A 26,894-nucleotide genomic window follows, 5' to 3' on the forward strand; every position below is an offset into this window, starting at 1 on the left:
CATAGGACATGGTTTCCAGACCCTTCACCATTTTGGTTGCCCTCCTCTGGACACATTCCAGCTTGTCAACATCCTTTTTGAATTGTGGTGCCCAAAACTGGATACAGATAAGGCCTGACCAAAGCAGAATAGAGTGGCACCATTACTTGCCTTGATTCTAGACACTATACTTTTGTTGATGTAAGCCTAGAATCGCATTGACCTTTTTAGCTGCTGCATCACACTGTTGACTCATGTTCAAATTCATCTATTAGCTTTCTTTAAAATACAATTACTATTAGTCAAACATAATTTAATATACAGTCGGTCCTCCACATTTGAAGCTTTGACACACAGTTTCGATCATTTGCCAGGTCAAAGCCACATGCACATGGACTCCTCCTCCCTCCCAGGCTTTTCGCCTTGGGAGGAAAAAAGCCTCAAAGGGAGGGAGCAGCTGGCAAGGGTGCGTGCACCAAATCAGCCTCTTTCTTGTTGGGAATGGCTGCCATCCCCAGGCAGCTATCCCACTTGGAAAGGGGCAGGGAGATCGATCCTCCTCACCCTTTTCCCAATGGGATAAGGTGGAAGAGGATTAATCCCCCATACACCTTTCTTGGTGAGATAGCTGCCTGGGGAAGACAGCTATCCCACCAGAAAAGGGTCAGGGAGCCAGTTAAAGGGACAGGAGGGCAGGGACAAAGAGGAGCGTGCTCACCTGCTCCTCTTCCCAAACCCATCCCTCCCTTTAATTGGCTTCCTCATTGGGGGGGGGGGGGTTCTTTGTGCTTTTTTTCCGCATTTGTTGGGGATTCTGCACCCCTAACTCCCATGAATGTGGAGGACCGACTGTAGTCCCTAGACAGTCAGATTAATATTTCTATGAGTTCATTAAGAATAATCAATACACAGTTGCAACTTAGTGGCCATTAAGGATGTTGACAAGCTGGAACATGTCCAGAGGAATGGTGAAGGATCTGGAAATGATATAGCAGGCATCCATGGACAAGATGTCAGCTGTCCATTCCACACCTGGAAGTCCAATCATGTCAGTATTCCTGTTTAGTAATCAGCTGTTTGCTTTGGCCATCTGTATCACCTTATATTTCTGGTGGTTACAAAGTAATAATTATAATAATCAAGAAATAATGCAGTGTGAGGTCCTGTTTTAAATTGCCCCCAAACCATGAAGCTCGCTAGGTGATTTTGAACCTGTCATTGCATGATAGCTCAGCCTACTGTGCAAACCGGTTGTGGTAATAAAATGGAAGGGTGGAAAAGAACCGCATGTGCTACACTGATCCCCTTGGAAGAGGGGTTAAATAAACAAAAAATATGTTACAGTTGCTAAAATGCAGTAGAACAGATTGTCAGTGATATTTCTCAAGGAAAATTTTGCTGTGCGTCTACAAGTGTACTGGATAGTGACAGGCTAGCTAACATGGTGCTTCCTGCAATACATATTGTTAATAACTCATTATTAAAAATTAGGGTAAAGCTAAAGAAGTACATTAAATCAAGCATCATGCCAAAATACCATCTAAAGAACCCCCCTGATAAATAAGGGAATGTGCTATATGATCAAGAAAGATCAAATAAAAAGATGATGGAAGCAATATGTTGGAGAATTATGTTGAGATGAAAGAATGACAGATTCATTCAGGGAAGAACAATTTGAAGGTGAACCCACAGTTTTAGAAAGTGAAGTTGAAGCTGCTCTGAATGCACTTTGGACAAATAAATGTGTGGGAACAGGTGATGTACCAATGGAAGTGTTTTGCATTACAGTGACAGAATCTTTCCAAATTCTAGCAAAAATGAAAAACCAAACAATGATACACAGGTTGTAAACATTTAATATGCATTCTGATCCCCAACAAAGGGGACAGCAGGGATTGTAGTATCTATTGGATCTTTGCAATTAACTCCCATGGAAACAAAGTGATGCTGAAGATTTCACAGCAAAGACTTCACCATATATGTAGCAGAAATACCACATGTCCAAGCTGGGTTCTGAAAAGGAAAAGGCACTAGGGATCATATTGCAGTGATGTGTTGGATAATGGAGTCCATCAAATAATTTCAGGAGAAAATCACCTTACGCTTTATAGATTATAGCAAAAACTTTGTGTAGTTTATGAAAATCTATGGAACATTCTAAAAGAAATAGGCGTCTCACAATATTTGATTGTTCTGATGTATAACTTAAAAATACTGTTTCTTTTCTTGTCCAACCTCTATTCTTACTTTTCCCCTTTTCTTTTTAAGTAACATTGGTTTTCCCTTCTTAGGAAGATTCAGAGAAGGCCAGGTATTCACACCGCTCCAGCCGGCGGTCATATCTGGTTTGTACTAAATTGCAAAGTCAGCTTTCTTTTTCATTCCTTCTCTTTCACTCTACAATGTGACATTTCATTTTTGAATTAATTTTGTAATTAGGGAGCAGACGACTTGGTTTCCACTCGAAGTACTGCTATTCAGAGGGTTAGTACCAACATTTTTGCATTTATAAAATTCATTTTATTCATGACGAGTGTATTCTTTTGATTTTTCCTTTTAAATAAATTTAGTTTTTATAAGATTGATATAAATACTGGGATGTTTGCAAAGTTTTATGGAAAATGTAAACAGAAAAATGTGTTGTCATTCATAGAATGTAAGGAGAAAAATAGTAGCAGGATTATTGGTGTACTTCTGTCTCTTCCCTCTGACTTAATGGCCTGTTACAGACTGCCAAAATAAAGCTGCTTCGGGTCTCTTTGGAGGTATGCTATTTAAATGATGCTTGGGTCCTAAAAATCCAGAAGCTGCACCAAAGCTGCACTCCAGTCCTTAGGAATGGAGTGTGGCTTTGGCGCGACCTCCGGACTCTTAGGACCCATGCATCATTTAAATAGAATACCTGCAAAGAGACCCGAAGCAGCTTTATTTTGGCAGTCTGTAACAGGCCAATGATATACACTAATTCTTATCTAAGTACCTGTGATTTTGTTACTTTGATTTTTATGACAATCCAGTAGGATGATTCCTTTGGCAAAATTGTTTTCATCCGTGGTACTGAGAGAAAGAGTGTCATTTCTCTGGCCATCATCACGATATGTGCCCGACTATAAAGAAAGCTGTTGGGTTCTCTTTCTTCCTTACAGTTCTCCTCTACCACTCACAATGCTTTACCCTAATCGTGGGGCTAAACAGGTATCATAGCTCCAGTTTTGAGTGGGTTTAGAAACCCTTATTTACAAAATTATCTTAATGGCTTTGACAGGAATAAGTATCTGTGTAGACATAATGCTGTACAGATGAGTGGTTGGCATAATCCTATGATACATTCCCATTCCACTCACTATGAAGCTTTAAGAATGTTATTTGTTTGGCTTATGAGTTTCTGTTGAGAGAGAAACTGAGTCCTGCAAGGAGAACTATATATGAACTATTTTAGGGGGTAAAATGAGTGGACAAGGGTCTGGTGCATTGACTTACAAGGGAGCTTGGAGGACTGTAAGACCCACTCCTGCCTGTGAATAAACATGCCCCCAAAGGTTCAGACATAGAGTGTGATGGGGACAGTGTCAGTGTTTTTTGGTCCTCCTGCAGACCAATTTAAATGATAATTTCACTGTTACATGTCTTGGGATAGGCCATTTCAGACACAGTAGAGGCCTTTTTTTTCAATCAACCTGGAAGTCAAATTAGGGGTCATTCCCTGTTGAGAAAGTGCCTCTGTCTGGCCTAGAGTGAATGGGAGAAGCTAAAAACATGTCAAATTTGCCCCACCACCTCCCCTACAGGGGGAATTTTGGCTCAAAATTTAATTTAAAGATAATTTTAGGCCTTGGGGACAACAAAAAATCTAATTCAGCACCAGTGATGGCCTGCACATTGTCCTTTGCCATCCTGCCTATTGATGATTGGAGTGATAGGATTCATAATGTGACAAAGTTTCAGGTTAGGTTAGTGAGTGGAATAGTTCATATTGAGGTAAGTTATGTAATATAATTATGTAATATAACCTAAGTGTGATATCAAAATTACAGTCATAATCATAACATTTTAGATTAACATACAGTTAAAAGTCCTATGTAAGAATACACTAGAAATCTAAGAAAGAAAAAAGTTCTTTATAGCAACATTTTTTTTGCAATGAACTTTAATTTTGAGGTTCATTGTCTTTCTGTAACTTCATTTCTAAGCACTCTGCCTTGGATGCCAGTGGGTCACACAGGAGCAGAGCAAGTACGTCCAGGAGAAGAGATCTTGTGGTGCGTACTGTGAGTGAGCATGCTGTGGTTTGTGAAATCGAAGGCTTTCATGGCCAGCATCCATAGTTTTTTGTGGATTTTTCGGGCTACGTGGCCATGTTCTAGAAGAGTTTCTTCCTGATGTCACCCGCAAACCGAACTAACGTTTGGGTCACACAGTATACAGAAAACCTACAGATACAGACAGATACCTGCACAAGAACTCCAACCATCACCCAGGACAAAAAAGAAGCACAATCAAAACACTGGTAGACCAAACAAAATGCATCTGCAAACCCCACTTCTTGGGAGATGAACTGAAGCACCTGGACCAGGCTCTACAGGCTAATGATTATTCCAGCTCAGACATCAGAAGGGCTGCCAGGCCCCAAAAAACTCAGAGGAGTGAAAACAAGCAGCCACTCAAAGCCACAGACAGAATAGGGAAACTGGTGAGGAAAGAGAGCCTGCAAATGGTTTACCAACCGACAAAGAAAATCCAGCAAATGCTTCACTCAGCCAAGGACCAGAGATATCCTCTCACAGCCGCAGGAGTTCACTGCATACCATGCAGCTGCAGACAAGTCTACATAGGGACCACCAAACGCAGTGTGCAAACAAGAATCAAGGAACACGAGAGACACTGCAGACTGCATCAGCCAGAAAAATCAGCAGTAGCAGAACATCTTACAAACCATCCTGGGCAGGTTTACTTTATCTATTTTATTGTTTGTATGTACAGCGCTGTGTAAATCTACAGCGCTATGTAAATAAAGCATAATAAAATACTGTTTGAAAACACTGAAATTCTGGACCATATCAGGATGCACAGGTAAGCCATTGAAATCCACAAACACCTGGACAATTTCAACAGGAAAGAGGAAACCCTTAAAGTAAACAAGGTTTGGCTACCAGTCCTGAAAAATAGCAAGAAGACGACTCAACAAATGCAAATGAGAAATCTCCCAGGGTCAGGGGCTTCCCAGCAGACTATGAGCACCAATCAAGCAGACACTACTCCTTTGCATAGCCTCCCACCCTGAGGCCTGCCATTAGCAACAGAGCAATACAGATGCAAATCACTCCTGCCTTTCCAGGTCACACAGTATATTTATACCCAATACCTTTCCAGGCAAGCATTCTCTGAAGATGCCAGCCACAGATGCTGCTGAAATGTCAGGAAGAAACTCTTCTAGAACATGGCCACATAGCCCGAAAAACCCGCAAAAAACTATGCTGTGGTTTGTTTAGATAGCAGTTTATGTGAACTAGTAAGAGAAAGTGAGTCAGAAGTTTAATAAAAAATTAACTTGAATGCTGAAGACATTTATGTGAGAACTGTGTACTTAGAAAGGAGAGAGAGGACAACTCAATGATATCTACAACCACAGTCCTTAAGGCTAGAAGGTTTTGCAAACTTGAGAAGATTAAAGTATTTGTCTCAAATACAAAAGTTGATGAGGAGAGGTAGAAGCTATATTTTTGATTTCTATTTGCTGGCATCTTTGAAGACAGCAAATTTCAGTGTCTTCAAAACATCTGTAAAAGTGTATCTGTGAAAAAATATGTTATAATAATAAACAATACCAGGTACTTTTTTCTCTGGCCACCAATTATATTTCTATATTTCATGGTTTGTATTTGGGTTTTTCTTGTCTGAGCTGTTACCTTTGGATTTTAGTGTCTTGTTTTGGATTTTATATTCTTCCTTTTCTTGCATTTTGGTCTTTCATTCTTTATTTTACTAAAAATGTGTGATTATGTGAAGAACATATGTGCAGACTAATCACATTAATATGTGGTTCCAGATAGTGTCTGTGTGTGAGTGTATTGTGTGCCTTGGTCATTTCTGACTTACAGTGATTTTAAGGCATATCATGGGGTTTTCAGAAGAGGTTTGCTGTTGCCTTCCCCTAAGGCTGAGCGTTATTATGTAGTACTGTAATATCATAATCATACTAGATTCTTTGTTACATGCTCCGAGGTTTTACCCTCAATTTATCCATGAGTAATATCTAAATCCATAATTTTACCCTCAACTTATCCCAAAATCTGTCCTCAGTTTATACATGAGGTTGACGTACAAACAAGTATATATCGTAGTTAACATTACAATAACATGGGGAGTCTTCTAAAACTGAGTTATCAGGCTTACCCCAGGACATGTTTGCTAGAACAGTATAGTTTTTTTAAACACAGTCGTCTACAAGGTGCCTCCTTAGCCTCCCTTGAAAATGAGCTACGCAGGTGGGTGCTACTATACTGAAGGTCCAGTTTGGGTTCCTGACAGTCTGTTTCACCCAAGGTGACACATGTAACAGGGTCTCTTGGCATAGTCAACTAAGAGAAGGTGGGTTCTTGATATCCTAGACCTAAGCTATTTTGGGCTTTGTGGATAAGAATCAGTGCTTTGAATTTGGCTCAGAAAAAGAGAGGAAATAAGTGAAGCTGTTCCAAGATTGGTTGTTTGATTTATTAAATGTCCTCCAGACTGAAGTCTGGTGTTCATGGTTTACAGTAACTGTGATTTCCAGACACCTGACAAGAACAGACGTGCACTGAATATGTTATGCTACCGTAAACATAGGGTACTTAGGGCCAGATCAGTTTTCTCCCGGAAAGGAGAGGTTAGTAGCCAAAAAAGAAGCTAAGAACCCTAAAACATTCCTTTAAGGTTTAGACTCAAACCCAGAGTAGATTTATTACCACAAAGACATTAGATCCACCAACTTCTACTGTTTTCTATAATAGTAATATTATATAGAGGTGTGACACCATTTATTTTTTCTTAAACAAGCTCTGCAGTTTTTCATTTTTTCTTGCGTAAGTAAGTATTTAAATAAATGTTAGAAATCACCCTTTTGAACTGATACTTTGGAATGAGAGATTTATGGGGAGAGCTTATGAGTGTTGGGCAATCCTCCTCTGTTTTCAGTTGTATTGTGGGTGGTAAAATTGCAGCTCAAATTGTTGCATTTCTGGATGAACTGACTGCTATTAAGTTGTGTATGAGTACTTTATCCATTGCCAGCCATAATGTGGAATAATGGCTCTTCTGCCTATGTGCTACTTTTTAAAGATAATATTTAGAAAGGCTTGTGTGCATCATTAAGCATAACATTCAGCACTGTCATCTGTGCTGTGCATTTTGTGGTGATATGTCCGAAATATGTGTCAATGGATGCAGCAGAGAAAAGAAACGCACTGAGTATGTTAGAGAATACAGTGGTGATATGAGTTGTTTATGCTTATTTGTTTTACTGATTTCTTGTATTTTTTATATATTTTTTCTCTGTAGGTCATTGGTTAGCAGACTTCATGTTTAGGAAATGCTTTGCTAAAATTATTACATGATGGATTATAAATGTTTGTTTGGATGCCATTGCTCCTTGATAATTTTAACCTCCTACATTTTTACTTAACAGAGCAATACTTATGGTGATGCTTATGGTGGGAAGAAGCCTTCTAGCTCTTATAAAGATCTCTTGGTTAGTGATTTCATTTGGGTTTACTATTCCTTAACCCCTTATGGGTTTTTTATTCAGTAATTTCCTGCATTGACTACAGAGGTGCTTCTTCAGGGTGAACAAAATTTTGCTGACAGGACAGATCCTGTGTACTTTGTGAAATAGTAGTTAAGCCCAGATAGTCAGAAATAATAATAATAAAAAATCATGGGGATGGGAAAAGAAATACTGATTTGTTATTTATCCAGTGTTTAGGTCATTTTAACTTTCTAGCTGTGTTCTTTCATCTTTGAAAGATGAACCTTTCAACTGCAGGCATACCTCAGTTAACAAAGCCTCTGACGACGAAGCTCCTTTTTACAAAGTCTGTATACGTCCACACATCCCTTCTTTCCTCCTTATCCGCTGTCTAGCTGGAAGATTTTTTAGCAGCATTGGCATTGGGAGGATGGTAAAGGAGAGCTGGAGAAACAGACTTTTTATATTGGATAGAAGCAGTGTGCCTGCAGTAAACAGTGCAATAATATGAGCTGAGAAAGAATGGGATTCTGCTCTAGCACATCCTACTCTACCTGAGTGTGCTTCCCTACACTGGGCAAAGTAAATAGCAGCTGCATCCAGAATCCTTCCTGAGTATATGTGAACAGCAAAACAGAAGGCAGAGACAATAAGCCTGCCTCATTGGCTACACCCATCATATTTTAAAAAAAACCACAACATGCTGCTGTACTTTTGACTATCCAAGTGGATAATGATGAAAGGATAATGATGAACGGAACGATGAAAGACTCTTGGTGCACTTTGGAGAAACGTTCACATAGTCTCTAGAAGGCTCCTTTTTGTTTGTTTTGTTTACTTTTTCAAGGTTTACTGACCAGGGTGCTTCATTTCACATACATACTGTGGAGCCCTGGTGGCACAGTAGTTAAATGTTGGTACTGCAGCCATTCACAGCCACAAGGTCCATTATTTGAAAATCCCAGGCAGGAGGGCTCCAAAGTAAACTCAGCCTGGCATCCTTCTGCAGGTCACGAAAATGAGTTGGGAGCACTTAGCTTACACATTGTAAACCCCTTAGGGAGTGCTTAAGTGCATGGATAAGTGGTATAGAAATGTACATGCTATTGCTATATTGGTATTCTGTTAGTTCTGAACAATAAGTTTGCCAAAATAGGTTGAACTACTCTTCTTTTGTTGTGGTATAGGAATCAACCCCTATTATTGCCATGCCGTTTCCGCCTCTGGTACCAATTTGTTTTGTTAAATAATGCCTAGGGAATACATGTGTTTCATTAACTGAGGTTTACCTGTATTGATCTCATTGGTGAACACAGTAAAGTTGGGATGGTAATCACATGGTCCTCCAGATACTGCTGAGGTATGGCCCTCACGACACCATTGGTTATGTTGTCTGAGGTTACTGGGACTTTCAGCCTAAAAACATCTGAAGGTATACTCGATTCCAGTACAGCTTTAACGTCAAATTGTGGTTTTGTATTTTTTGTCAGTGGACACAAGAATCTATTTGATTAAGCCCCTCAGTAATGAGTGCTTGAAATTCCATTGAGAAACAGTCTATATAAGGTCAGATGCTTGTACTAAAGTAAACATCTGAAACCACTTCAGTGAATTATTGCAACAGAGCTTAAATGTCTTGATTTCTAGAAAACATTTGTGTACAATTGCAGAACAGTTGGTGGGTTTAAAATAGCTCTTTTTACAGATAATCAGATTACAGATGATTAAATTCTGCGAATTGTCTTACTGGGAGGCCTAAATTGCAATTTAATCTTGTGAAATACTCAAGATTGAACAGTTTTGTTCAATGTTGAGTACCTGAGGTTTATGGCACTGAACTGGAAGTTAATCGCTGCAGCAGCAGTCTATTTGTGGGTACTGAAATATAGTAAAAAATTCTTCCTGCTTGCTAACCACATGCAGTTTTTAAAGGTGAATGTTACTGATACAGATCAATACAAAAGCTTAACCACTTTTTATGTGGTAAATGTAGCTGCCCTAGGAATTACATACAGTGTGGGAATAATTAAATAACATGTAGCATATTAAGATGTAGATGGCTGTTAGCTCATCCAGACTCAATGTTCTGTTTGAATACCTTTTAAAAAATTGTAATTTCTATTTCTATTTGACAGAGTGGATTTTACCATGACCAGCGAAATTATAGCAGTCTTAGACATAGCAAACCACTTTCTACCTACCATCCTCGGGTTTGTCTCATGATTTTTATGAGGTTTATGTTTATGTTTATTTTTGTAAACTGAACAGTATAATTCATAGTCATGACTTACAGCATGGAAGCTAACACCACCATTGCAGAAAAAACTTGGCTTGTTTTTGATGCTGTAGTTTGGATTAACATATTGCTAAATATCTTGTATTCTTTTTAGTCCTGCATACTTGCTGTGTGAATCAAATGATGGCTTAGAAGGAATGCTGGGGCTTTGAATTCAGAATAGCATTCTTTTAACTTTGTGTGATGTGACTGCTGTTTTGCAGTTTGCCTATTTTTGAATGCACCATGATTAACTGGTTGCAGTATTGTGTTTTACTATTCACAAACTATTTATACTGAAAATTCAGCTCTGTCCTTACTAAAATATTTTTTAAAATTTTTGTCTTATGCCCAGTTTTGATTCATTTGGAGTTCCTTTGCATTTTGATGGTTTTTCTTTATGACAATACTAACAGTTTTGTATATGTGCTTGTATATCTTATATACGGAATGAATTGTGCTTCACTTTAGAGTATCATATTTAATAAAGTATCTTATTTTTGTCACAGTCATCATCTCTATACAGTGATCCTTTGGCAACAACTAAAACTTACAGGGTTAGTAAAGTGTGATATAACAGTCTACGTTTTGGCATTGTAAAATTTTGTAAAGCTAAAGAAAGTGCTTTCCTCTGTAGGTGTCTCCAGATGTTAACAGTGGTTTGATAAGAAGTGCCAGTTTGGTTCGTATGCAGATTTGCATGCTTGCCTTTATTTTGCGTTCTGAGAGTAGTGTGACTTGGAAGCATTGTGTGTTCTGATTTGGGAAAGCTAAGGTTATAATCGAAGGGAGAAAGTCATTTTGAGGAAAGGCAAAGTATACACACACTGTGGAAGGTTAAAACTTTTTAAGCCGGCACATTTCAAACCTAAGGACTTTATGTGAAATATAAAATGTACACAATAGTGTTTGTATGCATCAGTATTGACTGTTTCTTTATATATTTGGTGAGGTTCATCACTACCTCTCTGTGCCTGGGAGATCTGACTCCTGAGAATTGTTCCACCAGCGCATAGTGCCCATTGAACTGTTGCTTGCTCAGGTATCTGTGGTACATTGATGTGGCCTGTGCAGTGCCTTGCAGCTCCATTAATTTCTTCAGGATTTATCAGAAAAGTTAACCCTAGGTAGGCAATACAAAAGACTCCAATATTAATTATAGCTTTACATCTGCTGTTTTGCACAGCCCTCAAAATAATATGAAGGCAAGTTCATGTAATTTTGCTAATCTACAACTTGGTTATGAACTTGGCTGCAATTTAATTCAAACCATGTGGGGGTTTTCAGAGCTATTAACTAATCACTGTTCATAACTAAAGGTATTCTGCTGTTCATAGGCTCCTGAATGAGCAAGGATTCATTTTGATAGTTTCTAAGATATTTCCAACATTTGTCCTAGAAATCCCTACTCTGCTTCCTTTATTTGTAGCAGAAACAGATAATAAACAAAATATCATAGGAATGATTCAAGGCAAAGCAGTCATTACCTAACTGGAATGGGAAATACTTCTTTCTATTGTACTGTTTTTAAACTGTTTTTTATTATTTTTAATTGTGAGATTTAAATTATTCCTAATGTCATTGTCAGTTTAATTACTTTTTAATGTTAACCTGTTGTATGTTTTAACTATTGTGCTTTAATTTGTAAGCTTCCTTTAGTCTATTTAGAGGAATAGATCATTTAATAATGGTAATAATAATGATAGTAGTAATAGTAGCAGTAGTAGTTAATAATAATAATAAATTTTATTTATATCCCGCCAGGCAACAACAGACCAGTAGTTGTTGTTGATGTTGTTATTGTTGTTATTGCGTAGTTAATAGTCAGGAAAGAATCTTAGATGAGAAGTTTACATGAACAAATGCTATTGTTCTTCTCACACCCACCCCAATGGTATTTTCTGGGTTATGGCATGAAATTTGTAATATTGCTGCCTTATCAAAAACTGATAAGCTTTTTGAACAAATGGCTGATGCCTAAACGTGTGCTAAATTTGTGAAAGTGCTGAAATGATACGCAAGGGATGCTTGTGGGTACTGCAGAATCATGAGAAACTTTCATAAAAGAGATGGGAAATTTCCCAGGGTACTATACGTAAATATTGCACACTCAGCCCTCAGTATCTGTGGACTTGCCATCTACAGATTCAAGCATCTGCAGACACCAAGACACATTGGCCAAAATGGTGGCATAGTTATGTGGCCACACCACCACCATTAGGAACAAGAGGACTTCTTACTTGCCTCCCCGCCAAGGGCTCAGAAGGCCACAAAATTCACTCCACCAGAACAAAAATAGTGAACTCGGGGCCTCCCTTCAACAAGTGGCTGATGAGAATGTGGGAGAGGTGGGCACCAAGGCAGACCAATGGGCATCTCCCTGGCAACTGTGGCGGGCCCTGAGTTCACTGTTTTTATTCTGGCAAAATGAATTCTGTGATCTTCCATCCCTAATGGTGGCACGGCCATGTGGCTGCTCCACAATTGGGGCTAATGTGAGCTTGAGCATCAACAGATTTTGGTATCTGCAGGCGAGTGTGAAATGGTGGGTTAGAGTAAATTAATAATCTGTCTTAGAATGTTGAACTGTTAGAAAAATGCATGCACAGCTGCATTTTTATTTTTAATAAATACTGCTGATAGTAAAATGTAATTATATTCAAGTCAATTGGTTTTTATGCCTTCAAAGCTGAGATTTTGTTGTTGTTGACAAACGTCTTTCAGCAATATCAATAATGGGTGCTGAAAAGAATAATTTTCTGAGAGTTCTGTTAAAGATAACACAGCATGTGCATGTAATCTAATTTAGTAACATTTTGGTTTTAAAAATACAGTCGGCCGTCCCTACCCATGGATTCAAGTATCCATGATTTGAAAATATTAAAAAATAGATAATTCCAGAAAATAAACATTGATTTTGCCATTTTATATAAGGGACACTGTTTTACTATGCCACTGTATATAATGGGATTTGAATATCAATGGATTTTGGTATCCATGGGGGGTCCTGGAACCAAATTCCAGAAGATACCGAGGGCCCACTGTACAGCATTTAGTACAAAGTGCATGTGTATTTGCATTTGGCAGGGATACTGAAAAGGCAGAGAAGGCAAGAGTTGGGCAAGACATGTGTTCCCTTGACAGGAATCTCTTGAATTGAATAGTGATAGATGGTCTAAAGATGAAGGTGAACAGGATAAGCCTCTTTTGTCTCTTTCTTCCACCCACTGTCCAACAGGCTGCCAGGAGAGGAAAATACCATTGACCCTAGATGTCTAATCCCATGCACAGGCCTCACCCTCTCCCCTTTTCTCTATCTTGCCCTCTAAGTTTTTCATCCTGTTTGCCCTCTTTTGCCTTCCTTTGACTTTCTTCCTCTCGGTCTGTACCCCTTCCTAGATGCCTGAAATTGGGTTGTGGGACTGCATGGTTGACAAGTCCTGTTGTATTATCTAGTGCTTACAAGGCACTAAGATGATCTGTCTTGTTCTCTAGTACTCTGACTATAAATACTATTTTCTCTGTTCTTCAGGCATCGTTATATGGTGGTGAATTGTCTAAGTCTTATAGTAATCGGACTGTAAGTCTACAAAGCTTTTGTTTTGGCTTTATGGAATATAATTTGAGTGATAAGTAGCTGTCAAAGCAAATACTTCCCTTTCCTTTTGAAAATGTTTTTAGCCTTCTGAATATAGTTACTATTCTTCAAGAACAAGTTCAGCACGAAGTAGTCCAGTGGTGAGAGATTTATTGCATGCCTTAAGGTTTTTCCTTTTTTTGTTTTTTGTTTTTGTTTTGTTTAACCATTTGTTTGAATCACTACTGATAAATGCATGGATTGTAGATTTCTGATTTGTTTTACAGAAAAGGATGCAAATTGTTAATTGGAAATCAGCATCTTTGTTAGCTGTTGTTCTGAGAATGTTTGTAGAAGTTCATGGCTATACACATAGATTTTGAATATACGACATTAAGAAAAAGCTTGAACAGAAGTAGAAATAATATATCTTTCAAAATTACCATAATGATTTCAGGACATGTGAATAACTAATGCAGTATATTAAATGCATGTGGTGAAGGAGGCATTTTTCCATTAGTTTCACATTAATAGTGTTTGTTTGTTGAGTCAGTTTGCTTTAGTAATGAGAAAGCACATACTTTTTTATATACTGTTTCAGGAACTGTCATAGCTTCCAGAATTACTCTTTTTAATGGTACACAGGATTCTCTTTTAAATACTGTAAGAATGATCTTGCCCCACCAAGTTAAGTTGGAATGTGATCCTTAGGGCATATGAGAGCCCTTTTTTCCTGTCCTCCATCAGTGGTGAGGAGGCTCAGCACTGGCCCATGATCCTCTTAGCTTGAATTGGAGAGAGTGTTGATTGTCATACCATAACTCACCCCTTTAATTTGGTTGAGAACCTTTTGATCAAGAAGAGTGGGAAATGTTGGCTGGAAATAGATGGCATGAAATCACATTCACTTACCTGAAATGGTCTGCATTCTGTATTATTTGTTAATGGGAATCTCTCCTTGCTTGGGTGGTGCCTCTGTGCAGGAAACTATGGCGGGTTACAGACTGCCCATTTGGGGCGGCCTGCACCCGCCCCTTTCCCCGGTGTATCGGGGCCTCAGCTGCCAGACCGGCAGCCTCCGAGGCCCCGATCCGCCTCTTTGCAGGCTGCGGGGAAGCGGCAAAAGGCCCCTTCCCCGCAGCCTGGAAAGGGGTGTCCTTGGGGCTTCAAGCCCCAAGGACACCCCAACGGCAGCGGGGACTCATTTGCATCGCTGGTGCAGCCTTCACACGGCTGCACCAGCGATGGAAACCAGGAATGAGCTCCGTTTCGGAGCTCCTTCCTGCTCCGCCGAAAGGGTGCATTAAGCGCCCTTGCGTGGAGCGATGGCATCACGTCCGCACTGCCTCGTTTGGAGGCAGCGCGTTCGTGACACCATCATGGTGGCGGCCGTGTGGAACGGCCGCTGCCATTTTGTGCGCACGGAGCGCGTACTAGGGTTAGGGGGGATGCGGAAGCACCGCCCCTTCCTAACCCTAGTATGCGCACCACACGTACTATATGCCGCTGTGTAACCCGCCTATATGACATAATTCTGTGTGTTTTATTGGGTTTTTGAAAATGCTGTGTTTTATATTGGTATCAACATCATTAACATAACTAAGATTTACAAATCTTGCTTTATTCATTGCTTCAGAAAAGGCAGACTACTTGGAACTTTAAAAGTAAATGTTCAATGTAGTGTTATTCTCTTGAGCTTTTTGCATGACAGTCTTATATTGTGAATGCTATGAGAGCCAGTGTGGCATTATGGTTTGAGTATTGTACTATGATTGCAAACCACGGTTGGATTTCCCATTCAGCCATGAAATCCACTGGGTGACCTTGGACACACACACTCAGATTCAGAGGAAAACAGTGGCAAACCGCCTCTGGTCAAGTCTTGCCATGAAAACCACATGATAGGTTCACCTTAGGGTTGCCCTAAGTCAAAAATTACTGGAAGGCACACAACAACAGCAATGAATGTGATGCCCTATAGTAATCAGACAGTTCTTGGACTATATCATTGTTCAGTGGAAGTACCATATAAACATTCATATTTATTCTGCTGAAAGGAAGTGCTGTTCTTCAGTTAACTGGAGTTAAAAGAACAAAGTATAAACTGAAGGTACACAGGTTGCATCTTTGCAGCATGCTTTTTAAGCATGTTAAATGTTGTAGTCTAACAGCTTCTAGAGTGTACTGTATTATGTTGGGAGGAAAAGATCTAGTGTGCCCACAAAGCAAAATTCGAGATATGGCCAAACAGGTAAGAAGAGTTTTGATTCTCAATATCTTGATGCTAGGGAATGAATTAACTAATTGTGCCCCCAAATGAGTCCTTTTAATCCCCTTCTCCACATTTAAATGAAAAACTGCTCTGTGGAGAGAAAGCACTGCACCAAATAGTCAAGCTTGCAGTATATCCTGACACTGTGTAACTGAACTCTCACGGCTTCTGTGGGACCAGTAGCTACACTTCCACTTACCCACTTCTGTGTGTGACCTGCTATTAAAGTATCTCGGTCTGTGGTGTATACAGAGTTGTGCTGCTTCACTCTTACTTAGAAAAGCCTACATTGACATGGAATCACCTGTACTGTACTTAAATCTTTATACAAGCAAATATATATCAAGTAGTAGGTTATAATGATCTATCCTTGAATCTTATAGTTTACAGATGATGAATCAGAGAGCGTTGCATCCTCTGATCGTGCTGTTCGAGGCCGGAAGGATAGTGTGGTGAGCAGGGTTGCATGATTGCTATGTGCTTGCTATATTCTGATTTTATCAGTTGAAGTACATGAAAGCACATCTGAGCTGAATAGTCACAATTCACACTGTGCACAAAGTTGCTTGAAGTAGTTTTGTTTTGTTTTATTAATCCTTAAATTTGGATAGCATGATTTGCAGCTTGGAACACATGATCTGGTCTTACATCCTAATATAAAAGCAGTCCCTCTGTATAGATTTTTGGTAGTATTTTTCTTTTCTTCCTGACAATTTCCATAAAGAATTGAGTATAATTTTAAAAGTAAAAAAAAATGAATTAATGACATACATAAAATAAACATTCCAAAAAATATAAATTGCAACAAGCAAAACCGTGACTTTGCCATTTTATATAAGGGACACCATTTTACAATGCTATTGTATTTAATAGGACTTGAGCATCCATGGATTTTGATATCCACGGTGGGTGCTGGAACCAAACTCCAGAGGATAACAAGGGCCCACTGTACTATAGAGACCTACATACTGATCTTATTTTGCCAATGCATCATAGAATCATAGAGTTGGAAGAGACCACAAGGGCCATCGAGTCCAACCCCATTCTGCCATGCAGGAAATCTCAATCAAAGCATCCCCGACAGATGGCCATCCAGCCTCTGTTTAAAGACCTCCAATGAAGGAGACTCCACTACACTCCGAGGAAGTTTGTTCCATTGTCGAATCAGCCCTTATTCTCAGGAAGTTCCTCCTAATGTTGAGGTGGAATCTCTTTTTTTGTAGCTTGCATCCATTGTTCCAGGACCTGTTTTCTGGAGCAGCAGAAAACAAGCTTGCTCCCTCCTCAATATGACATCCCTTCAAATATTTAAACAGGGCTATCATATAACCTCTTACTTCACAAACATCCAGCATGTTCAGAATAGTCTTTTTGTTTCTTTGCTGCTTTCAGACACGAATCCTACTATAACACATAAAGTTGCTAAATTTTGTGCAGCAGCAATTAAAATCCGACGGGTGAAGACTTGCACTGCGGATTAGTAGTTGAATTTCTAGTTGGGCTTTGTCAGAATTGGCTGAGCTCTGTCCTCTGACAGAAAAATGCATATGTGTACCTGTATTTTAAGGTACTTCTTTTTGTGAGTTTTTTGTGAATATTTCCTGGTATTTTGTATGCTGTATTTTGCTATTCTTATGCTGGTCTGTGACTGTAATATCTATGTATATATTGCTTTCTAATACAGTGAGCCCGCGCCATATATGGGCTTTCCTTCTGCGGCTTTCAGCATACACTGAAGCCGTGGAGTAATGCAATGAATGGCGTGTGCGCTGTGTGCTGCATGCACCCCATTGGACTACAACTCTTTGAGGAATTAATCGTGTGATATTGTTCATAAATAATTTGGGAGTATCATGAGGTATTGGATAATTTCTCCTACTGAAAAATGAAACACATAATTCAGTGCGTGTTTTTAAATAAGGTGTTCGAGTCATAAAACTAAAACAAAGTATAACAAGCTATACATTTCAGCAAGTCTGTTTGACGTTGGTGAATGTTTGTGTTTTAATGCTTTCTATGCATGGAGGTTGCTAGTAAAAATAATGAAGTGATTAATTCTCTTTTTTAAAGTGAAGGTGACAAAATACAGTCTGCCCTTGACATTTGCGGGGGTTAGGGGATCTGAACCCTCACGAAAATGCGAAAAAAACTGCAAATATCTCTTCCCCCCCCCTGCAAAAAAAAAAAAAAAATCACTGCCACTAGTGGCTGATCATTCCTTTCACCCCTTCTCTTCTCTGGCCAGTAGCCTCAGCACCACTTTCCTGGTTGTATAAACAGAAGCAGCAGTGGCAACCGCTGCAACCATGGGGTTATTTCTCCCTACACCTCCTTTCTTCTTCCCTGTCAGCAGCCCCAGCTTCCCAGTTTTACCAGGATTCTTCTGCGTATCCCATATAAAAGAAGGGGTGCTGGGTCTTCTGGCAGGGAAGAAGAAAGGAGGGCTTTTAAAAAATAGGAGTTTGGCTTTGGGGCTGTTGGCAGGGAGGAAGGGAAGGAGAGAGAAGGGGTGGGAAGAAAGATCCTGGTAAAACCAGGAGGTTGGGGACTCTGGAGCCATTGGCCGGGAGAAGGGGAAGGAGAAAGAGGAGGTGTGGAGAAATGATCCCGTGGCTGCTACTGATGGTTCTGTGTATACAACCAGAAGGGTGGCACTGGGGCTGTTAAGGGGGGAGCTGCAAAAAGGCACGGATAAGCAAAATCGCAAAAGAGAAAGCCATGAATGTGGAGGGCTGACTATAAACTCCCCCCCCCCCTCATCTTTGACGGTTATATTCATGTGCATGAGCAGAATTTGGCTTATATGTTTAAGCATTTAATCTAAGAAGTAACCTTAGAATTGTGATTAAATCTTATGTCAAAACATCTGCTCTAGATCAGATTGATAAAAAATTGATGGCTTCACATTCAGTAGCATTCTTTAAATGGTTCTGTGGCTTTCACCATATTGCTGCAGTAAGAGCTGAGGTCCGGTAGAATAGAAATGGGAGACACATGGCCCTTTGGTTATTGTTGGGCCATAACTTCCATCTTCCTCCATCATTGACTGTGTTGGCTATTGCTCCAACATCTGGAGGGCCACAGACATTCAGACATCGTTCTCTCCTTCAGATCTATAAATTTGTGACTATTCAGTTACCGATTCAGTTACTAAGTTTTTAAAATACTGTTGTTGTTTTTTCCGTTTTTATTTAGGAAGGGTGAGAGGTTGTATTACGTAGCTATGGTAATGTGAACTGTGTGTGTAATTTGATACCATGGAAGGAATAAAAAAGTATAATACGGTCAAATTACATTGCATGTTTCTGAAATGTTTTATTCTGTCTGTCATTTTCTCTCCATCTGTTGTCTTTGTCATTGAAGTCATCTGACTTTTCTGATCACAGTGAAACCGCAGCTGATTATTTCAGCCGTTCTAATCGTAGGGGAAGCATTGTGTCTGACTTGGATGATGTCAGCATTCCAGATCTGAATAGTGTGAGTGTGTTTGGTATTCTGCTGATGTCATTGCTGCGGGTTTGATAGTGACTATCTTTTTCCTGTGAATACCATGCTAGCATTCTAGTAAAGCTTGTTGGTCCTGGTAACATACGTAAAACATATATGGTTACTGGTTCTAGTAACATAAATAAAAAATGTTATGTATAGTGCATTTTGTTTCTAACAGCGTAAAATGTTATACCAGTTGGTTGAAATATAGAGTCTGACTTGCATGGCTAATAAGTATGTTTTATTCTTTGAAAACATCTTCCTTACATGTCTTATTGTAACCTTGTTGTAAGCTGCCTTGGGCCCATATTAGGAAAAAGATGAGATACAAATTAATTAAATAAATAATAGTTTAGAATGCAGGATTTTTCTTCTAATTTGATGATATTGCCGAATGTTCATCTTCAGTATGCACATCAAAGTTTGAGTTTTCTATTCAGAAACTCATGATTGTGAACTGCCACATTGAGATATATTTCATGAAGTGTACACAGTATTTTTTTGGCTTTCAAACGGAATTGAAGATTGCTTCTGTATATTTGAATGCTAATGATGCTATTACTCTCACATATACCTGATATTTACATAGCATTGTAAGTCATTGTGTAATTTGAAAGCATGGGAAGATTTTGACTGCAGTGTACTGTTCATGTTGTAATTACCTCTACAAAATTAATGTATTTCTTGTGGAAAAAACATATCTTAAGTACTATGATCATTAAGAGTAATTTACTACCGTAAAGATTTGGGATCAGTTTGAACTTCCACTATGTCAATTATAATAGTATAAAATGTTGTTATTTAATAGGTAAGACAGATAATCTTCAGTTGCAATGTCAAAAAAATAGAGTGTGACCTGTGAGACAAGTATACATATAACACTTTCTCTGTCTATTACCCATGAACTTCACTATGATTTACCAATTCAAACCCTAATTTAGAGTTTACGTAGTAGTGTATCCAGATTGTCATTAATCATGATTGAGGTCTCTGTTGTAATCTTTTAATGATGGGTAAGGCTGGGCTGGTAGGTTAAATTTGCACAAGAGGATCAGAAGGTGAGAAAACACAATTCATTACTCTTCTTAGGAGCAAGTCTAGCCATTTGTGTATGTGTGTTAGTTGCTCTTGCCAGAAGAGAATTACAAACCGAGAAGCTCAGAAAACAGGAGGTTCTACTAGGAATTATTTCCTCAAATCAAGTGCCGTTAAAAATCAGTTCAATTCATGACTAATGTAGTATGGCAGAAAACATTTAAATTAGTCAGGAACTGACTTTTCCTACCGTACATGTAGAATTATTATTTAGGGAACCAAGTTACTGACATTAGTATGTGGAAGGTTTGTTTGATTCATAATTCCTGGTGGCCGAAGCAGAGCTTGGAAGTAATGTTCCAGAAGAAAAATGTTATTACTTGAGGGAGTAATGGATAATGTAGATCAAGTAATGTGATGTAATGTTGCTGAAAAATAAAAATAGGCATAACAAGTAACTTTACTGATTCCTTCTAAAACAAAATACATAAAGTGTAGCCTGCCAGGGCCATTTACATTTTTTTAGAAAAATGATTTTTTTTTTTTTTTTTTTTGTTCCCAAATGAATGCCAGTCCACTATGTTTGAGGGCCTAAAATAGTTTTTGCAAAATTAATATATATATATATATATATATATATATATATATATATGGCTTTCCTCCAAACTGACAACCAGGGGCATGGGGGGGATTTCTATCACATTTTGTGGGCCCCTTTTTAAAAGTATATTATTGTAGAATCTAGTGGCTACTTACATCACTTGCAAATAACATATATTCATTTAATGTAGCTAAATCCCTGGCTCATCTACCAAGTCAAGATTCTGTAATGTAGACAGATACTTTTAGATGGATTGTTAGCAATCTGTTGACTGTCCTGAAGACGGCGAAATAAAATGGAAATGTTAAAGACATCTGAAATGTTTCAGAGCATGCTAGACATGGAGAAATAAACATTACAGTCTGTTCTGTCTGCAGTTCAACATTACAGAACATGCCTAAGAAAATGCCAAAACTGCTTCCTATCTTAACGGATAATTAGGAAACATTTATAAAACAATTTGAACTTGTTATTAAGAATGTTCAGGATGATTTTGACATTTGAAGTAAGCCTTTAAAGCAGGGGTAGGCAACCTGCGGCCCGCGGGCCGGATGCGGCCCGGCGAGGCCTTGGGACCGGCCCCAGCCCGGTCCTGCCGCCGATTGCTGCCAGGGCCTTTGGGGGACAATTGTCTATAGAAGCCTCAGAAACATGCACTTATATTAACATTTTTTAAAAAATCAGCAAATTTTTTCGCGTGTCCTCCATTTTTTTTAAAAAAAGTGTCTTCCATTTGAAAATTTTGTCCTACATTTGTCCTGGTTTATTTATATATTTAATTTTTTTAAAAAATTATTTAATTATTTATGTTTTGGCTTCGGCCCCCCAGTTGTCTGAGGGACAGCAACCCGGCCCCCGGCTCAAAAAGATTGCCTACCCCTGCTTTAAAGGCTTAGTATTGTCCTTAGAATATATTAGGTCTTAAGTGTTCATATACTGTGAAACTGCTTCATAAAAATTCTTCCTATTGCGTCCTTAGCAAATAGAAAAGTAATTTGAAAACATTGCACATGTAGCTCTCATGTTTCAGATATGGTAGAGGCTTACACTTGCACAATTTTATCAGGATGGGTATTCAGGATCAGTACATAAGAAGATCTGTTTGAAAAGTGCAGATGTGCAGAAAATCATTTGCAAGGACATCTAAAACTTGTAGATGGTATGTACACTTTATGAGTGACTTCTGAACAGAACTTGAAGAATTGTGGATGATGAAATGGTGAATGATAGAAAAGAAGACCAGAACTAACATTTCAAAAGGTGTGCAATACAAAGGAAGATACTTACATATTTATTGGAGTTATATCCCACCTTTTCCCCAAAATGGGATTCAAGGTGGCTTACAGTAATTTAAAAAGATAAAACTAAAACATTAATTACAAAAGTTAAAATAATACTAACATTGAAAAATAAGTTAAAAACAGCATAGTTAAAACCAATTTGAAAATAAAAACAATTAAAATACCAAACAGCACACCACACTCCATAAGTAAAATTCACCCACCAAACACCTATGTAAATAAAAATGTCTTCAGGTGCCGGGGAAAGGATTCACAGGATGATTTTTCCAATTGAGTTCCAATATATAGAATATTACTACAAGGCTATTTGTTCTTAAAGAATTTTCATGTTGCAGTATTATGCTGTATTACAGGATATTTCTGATGCATTTAAAATACTTTTTGTCAGCACTTTTGGGATATTAAAGTGGGCCCTTACTATCTGTGGGTTCAGTATCTGTGGATCCGAGAAACTGTGATGGCCAGGTGGAGAAGCAGCCAAAGGCCAATAGTAAAAGCTGCCTCCTTCCACCTTTGGAAGTCAGCCCCACCACAAAGCCACAGCCAGAACTACTCCTTCCTTCTTCTTTTTCCACCTTCCCACAAGGAAGCCAATACCAGAATTTAAACCCCTTCCTCATTTTCACACAAAGAAGCCACTTCAGAATGCAAACCCATGCCTCACTCCATTTCCCACCTTCTCACAAGGAAGCCTCTACCTGAAACACCTTTCCTGCTGATACACTTCCTTGCCCCACTCCTTTTGTTGCCCCCTCCATGATGTGGTTCTGTGGCAAAGGGGTTTAAAATCTGGCAGGGGCTCTTTGGTGTGAAGGTGGAAAAGGGAGTGAGGAAGGAGGTTTACATTCTGGCAGAGCATTTCTGATGGTGGGAAACTGTGAAGGAAGAATGCATGCCTGGTGTCTGGACTTTGTTACCCAGGTAATTTTAAATGTTAAATGCTGCAGATGAGCATTTTGTTATCTATGGAGGTTATGGAACCAAACCTCTGCAGATACTGAGGGCCCAGTGTATTTATTCCCTTCCATATGTTAAAGCAATATGTTCCAATTTATTGAATGTTGAGTTACTGGAACAATAAAACACTAACATACAATGAATGTCCTGTATGTAGTATTTACCTAACAGTTGACATAAAACAAGTGAAATTCAAAAATTTCACGGTATGCGTTTAAAAGCATATCCATCATTTTGTCATCAATCATTAGGTGATGTCATAGATGCTTTCCATACGTTATATTTAGAGCTAAGCACTAAGTATAGAATGAGGTTTTCCATACATTATACTCAGAGATAAGTACTGTGTATTCCAGGATATCTGTTAAGCTTGTACATAATTTCTGAGTCAGTATAGGATTGCAGGTTTAGTTTTTGTAATTATACCTGTTTGACAAAAGAATAGCCAGAAAAGCAAGTTACTACAATTTATAAATGCATGGCAATGATTTGTAAGGCTGATAAATTGCATTTATGACATTGTTTGACATTTACTTTAATTTTCTGTATCAATGTGGAAAGAAAAATGTGGAAAAAAACCTTTTTATTATTAAGTTGTAACATTCTTGCTTTTTACTCATACTCACATAATGGGATCTTGGTTACTGAGATTTCTCATTGAAAGGAGTGGTTCAGTTGAATTATTTTTCTTTATATTTTCAGCTCGAAGAGAAGAATGATAGGCCATATTCTGATTTATATATTCGGGTGAGTTTTTAAAAACCAGTTTGGGTCTCGTATTATGGGCTATTTCTACAGTTCAAAAATGCATGTTAGTCTGCAAGGGTACGGCTAGTACTCTAACCTGTGTTATTTCTGTTTTAAGCTGAATTTTTCAACAATGCATTAAGCAGAATATGTTTTGATCAGGGATGGGAGAAATGCAGCCCATGACCAACATCTATACCACTTCCTTTATTGCGGCTCACAAGTTGCCCCAAAGCCCTTCATTAAAAAAAAACCTTTTTAGGCAAAAACATGTATCAACAGAATGCCCTAAACGGCTGCCTTTAACAGCATTATGCTTTTCAACACTCCTCTGCCCCCCCTCCTATTTTGCAAAAATTGGTCAAAGACAGACCAAGAAATGCAGGAAGTGAGTGTAATCTCCTTATCTTAATTCCTGAAATGGAGGGCAATTTTGTTAATTCCTACAGCAATTTGTGTTCAGTGACCATAGAGTCCTTGAGAACATAACAGTATTGTAGAGCTGTTCAAGTGGAAGAGGAAATCTGAAGTGGATAGCTAAGTGTTCTGGAAACTGAAAGATGAATCGTAGAGAGAAGGGGGAAGGGAGCAGTGACAAATGTTAGCAGATTTCACATAGGCAAGAATTAGCAACCTAATTAGCAATAGGAGAAAGAGGATGGTCTGGGTCCAGATACAAGTTTGGCCCTCAAACATTTTTGCAACCCAGAAAATTGTCCCCAGCTTAACTGCAGATGCCTACCCCTGGTGTAGGTAATGCTCTTCCAGAGGTCATCTTGGTTGGCAAGATGCTTTTTAAAAGAGATCCTGCACATCTTATCTGCAAGAGGAGCCCTGTTTGGTAAGCAGAGATAGGCTAAGCTTGAAAGAATCATAAATCACAGGAATATATTGAATAGTATATGAACTTGAGTAATGTGTTTTTATGAGTAGATTAGCAAGTATATATTAGACTATTTTTTAAAAAGCATGAAATAGTCCTATTCATGTGTGGAAACATCGATGGCATGATTTATCTGGGAAATCTCTGAAATTTAACACCATGGCTTACTTTCTTTAGCCAGCATCTCGCAATTCAGCAACACCTCTAAGTGGAAATTCATCTAGACGAGGAAGTGGCGATACAAGCAGTTTGGTGGATCCCGATACCTCATTAAGTGAATTGCGGGTGAGTGAACACTATTGGTAAAAAATAAAAGTATCTTCTTCTTTATTTGAAAATTATTTGAAGAGGATTAAATTTGCAAGACCCATAATTAACTTGTTTTTCAGAATTAACTATGTGCAATGGAGTGGGGTGGATGTTCTGTCTTCAGCATTCAAGTTCAAATTCCTTTAGGCATGTGGACAAAGTTCACTGTGACAAGACCCAACATCATAAATACTTCAGATTACAGTTTTATTTGCTAAGTGATTTATTGCAATCCCATGAATTTAATAGTGTTTTCTTAAACAACGAGTACTCAGAGGTGGTTTTTCCAGTTCTTTCCTCTGAAATAATATAGCCTACATCATCTTGTATCAATTGATGATCTTCCATTCAAGTACTAACCAGAGCTGACCCTTCTTAGCTTCCAAGATTGACAGGATCTGGTGCCTTTAGGGTATTTAGGCCTTCCCTTTACAAATACAGATGGAAAATTGTATTAAAACAGATCATTTAAACAGATTGGTAATCTGTGTAGGGAAATCAAGGGGAAGTTATAGGGCCAGAAAGCTATATAGGAAGAACAGGAATGTACTACATGCTCAAGAAACAAAATAAGATGCTGGATGAAATACACAGAAGAGCTATATAAAAGAGATGAGAAAAATGAATGATACATGGAATGAAGAATTATATGAAGATGAATCTCATATTCTAGAAAAATGAGGTGGAAGCCTCATTAAAAGAAATTGGGAAAATAAATCAGCAGGAACAGATGATATTTGAATTGAACTGCTACAATTCAACCATACAGAATCAACTCTAGTGTTAACTAACATTTGCCAACAAATATGGGAAAGCAAATGCTGGCCAACAGAGTAGAAATTCTCAATATACATCCTCGTCCATAAAAACGAGACACAAAAGACTACAACAACTATAGGACCATAGCATTAATTTTCCATACAAGCAAAATTACACTTAAAATTCTGCAACACAGACACCAGTCACATAGAGAGAGAGAAATCCCAGTGGTATAAGCAGGGTGCAGAAAAGATAGAGGCACTAGGGACTACATTGCAAACATACGATGGCTAACGGAGCGTACCAAGGAATTCCAAAAGATCAGCATGTGCTTTATAGCAAAGGCTTTGACTGCATAGATCATGAAAAGCTAAGGAACGTTCTTAAAGACATGGGAGTGCCACTACCTTTTATACTTGATGAGAAATCTGTACTTAGGACAAGAGGCTATTGTTAGAACAGAATATAGAGAAACGGAATGGATCCCAATTGGCAAGGGGATCAGGCAGGTCTGCATTTTATCACCATACTTGTTCAACTTGTATGCAGAAAACATCATACAAAGAGTAGGCTTAGACTTAGAAGATGGAGGAGTGAAAACAGGACGAAGGAATATCCACAATCTAAGGTATGCAGATGACACCATATTAATAGTGAAAAACATCATGGATTTAGAACAGTTACTAAGGAAGGTCAAGGATGAAAATGCAAAAGCAGACTTGGTACTAAACATAAAAAATCAAGAACAATGATCACAGAGGACCTACAAAAATTCAGCTTAAGCAATGATGAAGTAGAAACAGTCAAAGATTTCTCATAACTTGAACCAAACATTGATCAGAATGGAAACTTAAGACAAGAGATAAGAAGATCAAGAATGGGAAGGGCAGCGATGAAAGAACTAGACAAGATCTTAAAGAGAAAAGATACAAAATTGAGCACTAAAATTAGAATCATCCAAGCCATTCTATTCCCTATCATTATGTA

General features: G+C 38.5%; 1 protein-coding gene across 9 annotated transcripts in view; it reads left to right on the forward strand.

Annotated features, from left to right (window-relative positions):
• The window catches only part of LRRFIP2 (LRR binding FLII interacting protein 2), a 61,586-nt gene that overhangs the window by 11,979 nt on the left and 22,713 nt on the right, over positions 1–26,894 (forward strand). For 6 of the 9 annotated variants that reach the window (XM_089532656.1, XM_089532658.1, XM_089532655.1 and 3 more), the window contains exons 4-5: positions 23,912–23,956; positions 25,017–25,124. In XM_089532656.1, the coding sequence (XP_089388782.1) occupies positions 23,912–23,956; positions 25,017–25,124 (153 nt within the window). Of the gene's footprint in view, positions 1–2,270; positions 2,325–2,418; positions 2,464–4,169; positions 4,239–7,642; positions 7,706–9,837; positions 9,913–10,486; positions 10,535–10,614; positions 10,660–13,509; positions 13,558–13,658; positions 13,716–16,209; positions 16,279–19,189; positions 19,304–23,911; positions 23,957–25,016; positions 25,125–26,894 lie in introns of all 9 variants that reach the window. The other 3 variants (XM_089532653.1, XM_089532652.1, XM_089532654.1) reach the window with 1 other exon arrangement.

The sequence above is a fragment of the Sceloporus occidentalis genome, unplaced genomic scaffold, assembly GCF_023333645.1.
Source record: "Sceloporus occidentalis isolate IW3139 unplaced genomic scaffold, rSceOcc1.0.p SCAF_7, whole genome shotgun sequence".
Lineage (NCBI taxonomy): Eukaryota > Metazoa > Chordata > Lepidosauria > Squamata > Phrynosomatidae > Sceloporus > Sceloporus occidentalis.